Raw genomic sequence first — 11,318 nt, forward strand, 5'->3', positions numbered from 1 at the left:
ATACTTTAAATTACAATTGTTATTTATTTGTGTAGATACAAATGCGAGTGAATGAATGAGTAAACAATATCCGATTAGCTTGATCGGGTGATTGTCTTAAAGCTGCCCACATATGTGGATGTACATGATAGAGCTCTTATGGCTGAATTCTCAGTAAATTCTCAATAGATTCTCAATAAAATACTCAATATATTCTACTTGATGTATTCTAAAATGTAAACGATTCGAATCATCGAAATGGGTCCCGAAATAAGCCCATTTGACTGTACAACAGTGGCTGTTGTGCACCCCGCACAGCAGCCGCCCAAATCCAGCAAAGTAACGGCTACAAATATGAAAAATAATAAAATTTGAAAAACAAAGGCACCACCATTGCACGTGTGCACACATACACAGAGAATGGCTTTCTATCCTAGGCTTGAGCTAGTTCTGAAATTCTGAGCCAGTGTGGGTTCGCTTGCCATTTGCATCATCTTGGATAATACTGCATCATTGAGCATTACCCTTGGTTTTGGTTGACAAAGAAGCCAAACTTAAGTGATATTCATATAGGCTTATGTTCATCGAACGTTTGGCCAGACAAATTGCCATCCTCAGTCACATATTCATTGAAAATCACCAAAACTTGTCCATCCTAAGTCACATACTCATTGAAAATCACCAAAACTTGCAACTTCATAGAAGAAGACTATTCTATTTTAATTCAACATTCCAGCATTTTTGGATATCAAAGAATAAAATGCAACTCATTGATACAACACCAAGGCACTTTAAATATGAGAGTGTCATGAATTATTCACAGTTTCAACAAAATTATCTGCAGAAGAAGCAGCAGATCAGATTGCAACGAAGCAACCCTGACAACAGATACAAGCAACAACAATGCCAAGCATAGCTCCAGCAAAGACCTGGGACGGAGTGTGGCCAAGAAGTTCCTTGAGCTTTCGTTGGCTGATCGGATGCCCTTGGAACAAGTCTTCAACGATCATATTGAGAACCTGAGTTGATTAAGCATAGCATAGTTATATAAAGCGAAAACAATAATATGATTCAGTAAAACAAAACGTAAACGTTAGCAAGAGAAAGATTAAGATAAGTTTTGAATCCAATCAAGCTAAGCAAAGGGTCTAAATAACTAAAACACCGTCATATTCAAAATTCTTTTGAAAATTAAAAAATATTAAAAAATTTGAAAAAATCTACTAATAATGAGATAAACCAAAATTTGTCGAAAAAGCCTACAGAAGTTGGCCGTCTTTAGTATACTTTTTTAAAAATATTTCCAAATTTGTTTTATTTTGTAGATAGCTAGTCTAGACAAATCTAAAAAGTATAATTTTACTCAAAGTTGTAAACAGTTCACTGAAGAGAAAAATAAATGAAAAAATAAGTCAATTTATAAGTTGCAGCCAAATGATTCGTATTCATCTTCACACAAGAGGGGAGGGGAAGCACAGAACCATGTATCTCTGATAATTCCACATCTAATAAAACAAGGTCGCAACAAAGAGGCTTGGGCTTAGCAGTAACACTGGTTTGAAAGACAAACACATTAAGCAAGGAGTTAAAACCCCAGAATAAGCCATAGCCCATGACATTTAATCCAAATCTACGAAAGTTCACTGTCAGACAGAAGTAAAACTTTGAATGCTTAATCCATGACACTGTTCTTCCATATCTGCTAAATTAATGAAAATTAATCAATATGTTCATGAGCACATCAATAATACATATTAGATTTGAATTATGGTGCATATAAACTTCACAAGTAATCATACAGGGAATCATTAAGACTAGCCGTCAATTTATACTCATTCAAGTGTAAAACGAAATATCCAATCAATTAATATCGCAGCTAAGAGACCACAACTTGGTTGCAAAGAAGAAAGTAAATTATATACATTATTAGCTACAAACCCTTTGAAATCCATTAGGGCATTTCATGTGAAGTAAAGACCCCAGCTTTCAAACTAATTGGAAAAATGATCACTTCACCTTGACACACAAGATTTTATCACCCTTCAAGAAGCCTTAGAATAATTGGAAATAATTCATACCATCATCATGACAAAATTTTTTCCAAAATTATAGGTCCAAAAATTCGACGTACTTCAAAATTCATCCTCATTAATTGTCAACAGGTGTTAGAGCTGTCACTAAATCATTGCACAGGGCACCGAACAAATAGGCCCAGCAGCATGAGATTACCTCTCTTATTAAGCTTCTATAGTGGACTACTTCGTTGGTTTATTTTGTCAATATTCAAGATAATCCACATTATTTTCTTCCGCTTTTTTTCCCTTTGTACTTTCTGTTCCCCTTTTACGTGAGACTGCCTTCAGGAAGATACAATTCTACCCGATTGCTAATATAGCCAAAGCTTTTAACTCTAACTTGTAAGTTACAGATTGGATTGGATGATTCTGTGCTTTCGAATCCAATCTGGATTCATCTTCATGCTCCTTCCTCTTCTTATGAAAATCATCATCATATCTAGAAGACTATCACTATTAGTTTTACAAAGAAAGAAAAGAAAAGATAGCAAAATCTTTTAAGCCTAAGATGCTCCTCAAACCAAGCTGTCATCACGTAGCCCAGGTTCACCATAAAAACACTGATTAGTAATGTGGGTAATCCACATTTCACAATCTATATAACATGGCAACTTTCATGATAAAACATAAAGGCGACCACAGAGAATTGCATTCTGAAACTTTCTTAGTTTGTCTATTGTCGCTATATGGTTTATCCAATACCTAGCCCACATTTTTGGCGTATAACTACCAGAAAACTCAGAGGTGCAAAGCAATCACGTGGGCACTGCGGTGAGTTCAGCCTTCAGAATGAGACATTATATGCCTCCTCCAAGTCCCAAACCTTCATAATCCATAACAAAAGGGGAAGAAAAATAAAAATAAACAAACAAAAAAACAAACAAACCTATACGATCTCATCAACACCACAATAGACGCCTAAATAGCCCATTTAAATACAATCTCCAAACAAAACCAAGGTAGGAAATCCCTAGAGAAATTTAAGACCTCAAACCACAAAAGCAAAGAAGGTCCAAAATCATCAAAATTAAGTATATAATAAAGATGACCCCACCCCCCCCCCCCCCCCCAAAAAAAAATAGAATGCATTTAGGCCTCGTTTGGCAAGAGGCTATTTTAGCCAAAAAGTCAAAAAGTTACTAAAAAAGCCAAAAAGCCAACAACTCATACCAAAAAGTCAAAGATTCCCTTTTCTCTCTACTTTTTGCACATCTTTTCGTAAAAAGCCAAAAAGTTATCCCAAACATACTAGTTTTTTTTACATCACATTTTAGCCAAATAGTCAAAAAGTTACTAAATTAGCCTGTTCCCAAACGAGGCCTTAGTGGTGTCATGTTCTCTGCTGAATAATCCCAGAGTGTAACCACTTAATTATGCATACATCCATACCTCCAATGGATATTGGATTGCATGCTGCATCATCAAATGGAAACAAGTCCACCCAAAAACGACCGTGTTTGTGGTATTCAAATTGAAACCAAGTTCACCCTAATATTAAACAGAAGTTGCTAATAACAAATTCAATAACTTCTATATAAGTAAGGAAGAGTGAAATGCTCTCCTAGTGAGAAAAGAAACCTCTAACAGACTCCACCTTTTAGTTTGGAGTTCCATACTTCATTATAGCACAAACAACAATGTATTCCCAATATGACATAAACCCCCATGGGATGAGTTTGGTTAGGATGAAAGAAAAGGAAAGTGTGGAAAAGTGGGGGGAAATCCAACTTTTTCTGCTTTTGTTAAACATTAGAGTGCCAAAAAATGCAAGAAAGTTATTTTTCAACAACCCATTTCAGCATAATAACTAGCCTTTCAGTTTCTTTCAAAAATTTAAAATTACCTTCTTTTTTTCTTGTAAAAGTTGTCCCTTTGCAATTTTCTTACAACTTTCTCAAATGCATAGACTAAGGCTTTGTTTGGGATGAAACTGATGGAAAGTGAAGGAAACAGAAAAAAAAATTTAGGCTCTGTTTGTTTGTATTCTCAAATCAATTTTCTACGTGTGTTTTGGCGCATGATGTTTGGTTCCGTTTTCAAATCAATTTTCTACACTCTGCAGAGAACTCTGTGCACACAGGCGTGTTTTCTGTCCAAAGGAAGACCACCCGGATGACCACCCGGTAGACCACCCGGATGTCCACCCGGATGTCCGGTTAATTTCCAGATTTTTTTTTTTTTTTTTTTTTTTTTTTTTTTTGCAATTGATTTACATAATCGGGACAAATATTTTCTGAAAATTTTTAAATTTTTTATGTGCTTTAAAATAATTTTGAATTGTATGTTTAGTTATGAGTTGTAAATTTTTGTATCACATATCAAATGTCACATCAATAATTTCCCACTCAAATCAAACCTCTTTTCCAAAACTATTTTCAAAACTCTTTACCAAACAAATTTTCTACACTCAAATCATAATTCCACAACACACAAACTCAAAATACAACTCATACTCTCAAATCACATTTACAAAACTCTACCAAACACTACCTTAACTTTTATGAGTTTGTCTAGCTTGAAAGTGGTGGAAAGTACAAGAGTTGTACAATCCATATTAGCATTGTAACTAACCTTTTAATTTCTTGCAAAAAACATAAGAAAAACTGAATGTGTCTATATAAGGAGTTATCTATAACTAAAATGTTAAATTTCTCTATATTTTTGTTGCAAAATTTTCGTCTCAATCAAATGCTTGCAAGAAAATATATTTTCTTTTCTATTTCTTTTCTATCGCTTCATTTTCATTTTCTTTTACTTTCACTTTCTACTAATTTTTCTTTCTAATCAAACAGAGAAAAGTAAAATTTTCTTTTCACTCACTTCAACTTTCCATCAAAATTTTCACTTTAATCAAACCAACTTAAATTAGAAGCATACTAACTTGTATGTATCTACACAATTACACAAGAATAAACAGCAAATGATTCAAGAAACACTAAATTACCTCTGCTTGCATCCCGGCGTGCCTTCGAACTCCGATTGCATCATACATTACAATCAAACTAAACCCCAAACAAACTGGAAACAACGAGTCAGCCACTCCATGACAAATCGCCACAGATGTAGTCAGAGCAGTGCACAATGCAGAGTGAGACGAAGGCATTCCTCCTGAAGCAAACATAATCCTCAAATCCCACTTCCTCTCCACAAAGAAATTCAATATCACCTTCGTCGATTGAGCAATCACCAAAGCAAACAAACCCGAAACGAACGTTGGATTCGATGCCAGAGTCGCCACAAAAGGGCTGATTTGGACTCTCGCCGTCGAGGTCACGCTCAACAGAGCCACACCAAACCCTCCGTTCTGCAAATAGCCCTCTGACCCACCATTAGAGCCTGGAAAAACAGAGACCCATTTCTTGGAAGAGGCTAAACCTTTGATTTTGTATAGAACTGGGAACAAATGGGAAAAAGGAGAGGTGCGTTTGTTGGAGAAATTGCATTTTGAAATTTGGTTTTGTGGGTTTGAGCTATGATTGGGTATGCAAGAAACAGAGGTTGTTGAAGAGTGTTTCAACTTATTACTATCTTTGATTTTGTGGAACAAATCCAAAAAGGGAGAGGTGGGTTTGTTGGGAAATTTGCATTTTTGAATTGGGTTTTGAGGATTAGAGTAGCTACTATTAATGGGTCTGCAAGAAAGAGAGATTGAAGAGGGTTTGAACTTGCTTAAACAAGTGAAGTGGAAAAAAGAGTTGGTAGTGGAGATTTGGGGATGTGAGGAGGGGTTGAAATTGAGACTCCTCAAGGAGGGATTTATTACAAGAGCGTCCATGAGACCAAGCCCCTCTCTTCCTTGGGTTCAGTCTGCATTGAATAGAAACAGAGGAGAGAGAGAGAGAGAGAGAGAGATTGGGATGGAAAAGACCAGAGGCTTTGAGGTTTGTGCGGAAGAGAGAGAGAGAGATTGGTTGGGTCTCCAGTTATTCTTGAAAGAAGCCTTTGTTTTTGTCTGAGTGATATAGCGGAGATGCCGTATACGCCACTTGTTTGCACAACGAATATGCTTCGTGGTGAGGGGAAAGAAAAACCGATGAAAAGTCGATCGATTAAGGCGTCGTCTGGAAAGTAGGTTGGTTTTTAATTTTTTGATTTTTTTTTTGTTATTTTAGTTTGGATTAAAAAATTTAATTTGGGAAGAATTTTTTGATTTTTTGATTTTTTTTTATTTTTTTTGTAAGAGAAGAGTATAATGATTATGGATTGGATGTGATGTTTTATTTGTTGTGGCTAAAATAATCTATTTTATCTTTTGTGATTAAAATAGTCCCAAACCTATCCTAAAAGTGATCAAAATTTTAATTTTTGATCTGTTTTTTTATAATATATAGGATTCTTTTAGAAGTTGATAAAAAATTAATTTTTTAATTTTTTTTATATTTAACTTTTTGACTTTTAATTTTTTTAGATCACATCATCTTTTTATTTTTTTATATTAAAAATTAAAAAAGTTACAAAAAAATTTAAATTTATCAACTTCTCAAAACACTACATAATCTGTTTTGATTTTAAAATTTTTTATATTGATACAAATTGAATGATCAAATGTTATATTTAAATATTTTTATATTATAATTTCTTTAACATTGAGAAGTAATTAATACAATGCATTTTGTGATAAAAATTAAGAAGAAAAATATTTATAGAGCAATTTTTATATATTTTTTTTATTTATTTTTAATATAAAATTCAATAATTTATTATAAAATCTTTTAAAATTTTATATAAATTTCTTTTTTACATCAAACTGACACAACTAATAAAATCAAACCATAATGTACGGTCTGTATAAATCTCTCAATCATAAAAAACGAAATAATCAGTTTGATACTAATATACTCTTAACAATGACTAAACTAAACCGTTTACATCTCTATTTGTGGTTTTACTATTAGTTTTTTATTGCCAAAATTACTTCAATTGATATTTTTAAAATAATTATAAATAAGTGATAAATTTTATAAATATTAATAATTAAAATTATAAAATTTCTCATGATTTGTAATAGATTTTTCCTGTTATAAAATTGAAGATTTTTTCCTATTATTGATAATTAAATTACAAATAACTGACTCTTTAACTATTAATAATTAGGTTAAGTTTGATAAAAATGTAATTTACTCTGTTTGGTTTGAAGTTTTTAAATAGTTTTTTGAATTTTGTATTTTTATATTTTTAGTGATTTTTAAATTTTTTAATCAACTTTTTTTTTTTTTACTTTTTAAATCTACTAAATCTTGATATTCTTAAAAATATATAATTTATATAAAAAATTAAAAATTCATTCCATACAACAAAATAAGAAAATATAATAAATTTTCATATTTTTTTTTATAAAATCATAAATATTATATATATATATATATATTTTGGTTGCTCCGGAAAGATATAGAATAGTACATGAAAGTTCAAGAGGAAAAGAAATGAAAGTAAGAAAACACAACTACAAATAGAGGCCTAATGCCTCTAATATTCATGTCACATAAGGTCAGCTACCATCAGACTTCAAACCTCCTCAGGAGGGTCTTCCACGACAACTACGTGCTCATCTTGATCAACTCCAAGATTAGCCAACTTTTCTCTCAAAATGTGTTGAATAGAATATCTACACCTTTTCAAGAGATGTCTTGCATCTTCTATAATAATTAGGTATATCTACAAAATAAAAAAAATAAAAACAAAAAATCATTTTTTCTGAAAACAGAAATAACCAACAAGGTGATTAGCATTTGTTTGATTGGGAGATCATAATTTAAGATTGAGATTATTAATCTATGTGATTCACATTCTATTATTTTGTTACAAATTTTGTTATTAGGATTAGATTCCAATGGTTATTCTGTCAAGCAAAATTGATTGATTTTTTAATACAAATAATAACACAAAATATTTACATATATAATTCAACATATCTATTGTAAAACAAATGTAGACAACGTGGATAAGAGAAAATTATATATTTTACTAATATAGCTGGATAACTAATCCTACACTAATTTACTGGATTGTTAATCCCTTCTCTAGTAATCATGCTAATCAAACAATTACTTAGAAACAACTTAGTTGGCCACCATGATTCTGCTAAGGGTGTAGTCCCAAGAAGAGGTCATGGGTTTAACTCTCTCTCAGGGGAAGTTGAATTAACAAGGCAAGCACATAGTGCTTTGCAAAGGTGGGAAGACTTAACTCTTATATATGCTAATCTAATTAACAGGGCAAGCACTTGGTGTTTTGTAAAGGTTAGAAGACTTAACTCCCATAAATGTTAATTTAACAACTTACAACTAACTTTCGTCAATTTAAAATAAATAAATAAAATAAGCCTTTAACCGGACATTTTTAAAATAATTAATTGCATTAATTTCTCATGAGATTTTAATTCATGTAATAATTAAGTCATTTTTCATCACTAATTTGCGTATGAATAAAAAAAAAATTGGTTTCAATTTTCTGAAAAGCCTTGTTTGGTTTGTGTTTCTCAAAATTTTGGGAAAAATTCTCTACAAATAAGTTTTCAAAAGTAATCAAACCAAACAAATTTTTCCAAAACTTATTTGGTTTACAAATTTTCCAAACAAATCTCTCTCTCATACACATCAAATCAATCACTTTTTTCAAAACTTTCTCTCAAAATAATTTTTCAAAACATCTTTGAAAAAAAAATCAAACCAAACAAATTTTCGTACTTTTTATCTCAAAACATGTTTCTCAAATACAAACCAAACAAGGCCTGAGTTTTTTGTTTTTAGTAAATATTTTTAAAATGGGCCATTTTTCAAAAAGTTGTATTTCTAAATGTTATGTTCCATTTAATCCATTTTCTTTTTTAATATTCTATTAGGTTCTGTTTAAGATAATATGACCAAATCACCCTTTCAAACTTTTTGGGCATGTATCCATTTTAAATCAATACATAATAGGTTCTCCATTATTCTAAGGAGAAAATCTTTCCCTTCTTTCATAGGGAAAATCCCTCATTTATTTTATAGAAAAAATTTCGCTCTTATTTTAGGAAGAAAATCTCTTACATTTCAAAAATCCTAAATCGTTTACCTTACTTCGACGTGAGAAACAACGCTATGAACATTCACATCGACCGAAGTGTGTAGGGGGGTTCAAGGTTAAAGAGGTGATTAGAGAGGCAAAACTATGCTAATAGTCCAATAATGGCGGATATGGCTGGAGAATGAGTAGCAGCAATTGTATGGGAGTTAGAAAGTGTGTAGCTGGGTGAGGTTGAAGCAAGTAGCTCAAGAAGAAATGTATGGCAGTGTCAAAATGGGCAGCATCTCCCCCAAATCCCCAAAATTCTTCTTGTTAGACCTTGGGAAATGGGTCTTATTTATAGGCTTTTCCTTGGTACCAAGAGGACACCAAGTGGCCAAATAGAGATAAGACATGTATCCTAGAGGATTACATGAAATATTCTACCTTGAGCCACCAGGCTGAAGGTGCCACGTGTCCCTCTGCATATACTGTGTACTATCTGTTTGCCTTCGTAACTACCTTTTTGAGCATCAGCAAGTCCAGTTGCAGCGAGAGTGTTTGCCTCTGCATTTGCCTTCTCAGCCTGAATCTCAGCAAGTGCACTTGCAGCAGTGAACCTTGCCGCTGCACTTGCCTTCTCAGTTCTATTTGGCCAGTACATGCATTCTCAGGACTCTATTAGCCTGCTATTGGCTATGTTTGTGTTCACTTCAGCGATACCTCCACCCTTAGCCACCTAACCATAAACTCCCCAGCTTCCCAGGGCGAAGGCCACAGCCAAGCCTGCTATCAGCCATGTTGTGCCCTAGTACCAAGCCCAAAGGGGCTTCCTTAGTCCTGCATGTGCGACTAAGGCAGGTCCATGACCTGGGTAATGAAAAGGGAGTCCCTTATGTTTGGGCTAACTTGTTCTCATCTTCACGGGATCGCCGCGGTAAACAGGTATCTCTGGACCTGCTATCAACTCCAACTAGTAAGTCTTGGAACCTGCTATCAGCACCAAGTTAAATGAACTTTGGAGAGAGGGGGGCTTGCTATCAGCCCTGGGCTAGTAATGCCTTGGGACCTGCTATCAGTGCCAAGCATTAGCCTTTGGTTACAGAGGTAGGCCTTTCTCAAAGGCTGCTATCACCTTGGAAGGATATTCCCTCTACAACTTAGTTGCTGTGGTAGTCATTCCACGCGGCAAGTTCAAATGGCAAAACCGAGTATATTAGAGATGGCAGCACCGACATAATGCTTCCGCAACTTGGGCGCTGCAAGTGCTGCCTCTGCAACTTAGTTGCTTCAGTTTTCTCCTTTCCTCAGCAACTCTAGATGGTTGTGGTACCGACATTACTTGGAATGACAACGACATCGAAGATACTTGGAATGGCGGCGCTGAGACAAAGTGCCTCCGCAACTTGGTCACTGCAAGTGTTACCTCTGCAACTTAGTTGCTTCGGCTTTCTCTTTCCCTCAACAACTTCGGACGGTGGTAGAATTGAAGCTATTAGAAATGGCGGCACTGAGTCAAAGTGCCTCCGCAACTTGGTCGCTACAAGTGTTGCCTCGGCAACTTAGTTGCTTCGGTAACTTCGGATGGAGGCGGAACCGAAGATATTAGGAATGGCGACGCTGAGGCAAAGTGCCTCAGCAACTTTCCCGTTGCACATGTTCTCTTCGCAACTTCATCGCTGTTGGTGTTGCCTCTGCAACTTGACTTAGGCATTTTCCTTCGTGGAGTCCATTTGGACCCATTGCAAGTTGAACCTGCTTCGGCCCACTATTGGCCCGCTTCCCTTGGGCTTTGGCCCATGCTCCTTTTTCAATCCTGGCCGCCTCTTTGGGGTGACCTCAGTGCTTAGGCCCATACTTAGTTTGGGACTTAATTTCTGACCCTTCTACATTTTGCCCCTTGCGCGCATAAGGACACGCTCTTAGTTTCCCGCGTGTGCATGAATTCAACAAGCAACCCAAAGGTTGCGTCGATTGGGTCAGAAGTTGCGTCGGCTTTGAAAATGTGTCCCCTTTGACTGATGGGTCATAATGGGCCTTGGGAAGCGTGTTGGCGCCTTTTGCCTCCTCCTTTATAAATAGTGCCCTTGGGTCCACTGGTCTCCCACTTCTGCCCAAACATACCTTTTGTCTCCTTGTCTCCTTCTCTCATTTGTCCCCACTTTCCAAAGTCTTCTTTACCTTTCTTTACTCTCTCTTATGGCCAACACGAGGTTTCTACCCGACAGGGCTGCCTCACCCCCTACTGAGTAGAGGAGGGCCCCATACTTTGGAGGGCTA

General features: G+C 35.1%; 1 protein-coding gene across 1 annotated transcript; it reads right to left on the bottom strand.

Annotated features, from left to right (window-relative positions):
- Window positions 1–657: 657 nt before the first annotated feature.
- LOC114292484 (Acid phosphatase/vanadium-dependent haloperoxidase-related protein) lies at window positions 658–6,045 on the bottom strand. Its single transcript, XM_082917167.1, has 2 exons — window positions 4,999–6,045; window positions 658–998 (listed from the first exon to the last, which is right to left on the bottom strand). The coding sequence occupies exons 1-2, from the start codon at window positions 5,827–5,829 to the stop codon at window positions 837–839; spliced, it is 993 nt and encodes a 330-aa protein (XP_082773293.1). The 5' UTR covers window positions 5,830–6,045; the 3' UTR covers window positions 658–836.
- Window positions 6,046–11,318: the final 5,273 nt, after the last annotated feature.

The sequence above is a fragment of the Camellia sinensis genome, chromosome 2 (assembly GCF_055761805.1).
Source record: "Camellia sinensis isolate YWXY chromosome 2, ASM5576180v1, whole genome shotgun sequence".
NCBI classification, from domain to species: Eukaryota; Viridiplantae; Streptophyta; class Magnoliopsida; order Ericales; family Theaceae; genus Camellia; species Camellia sinensis.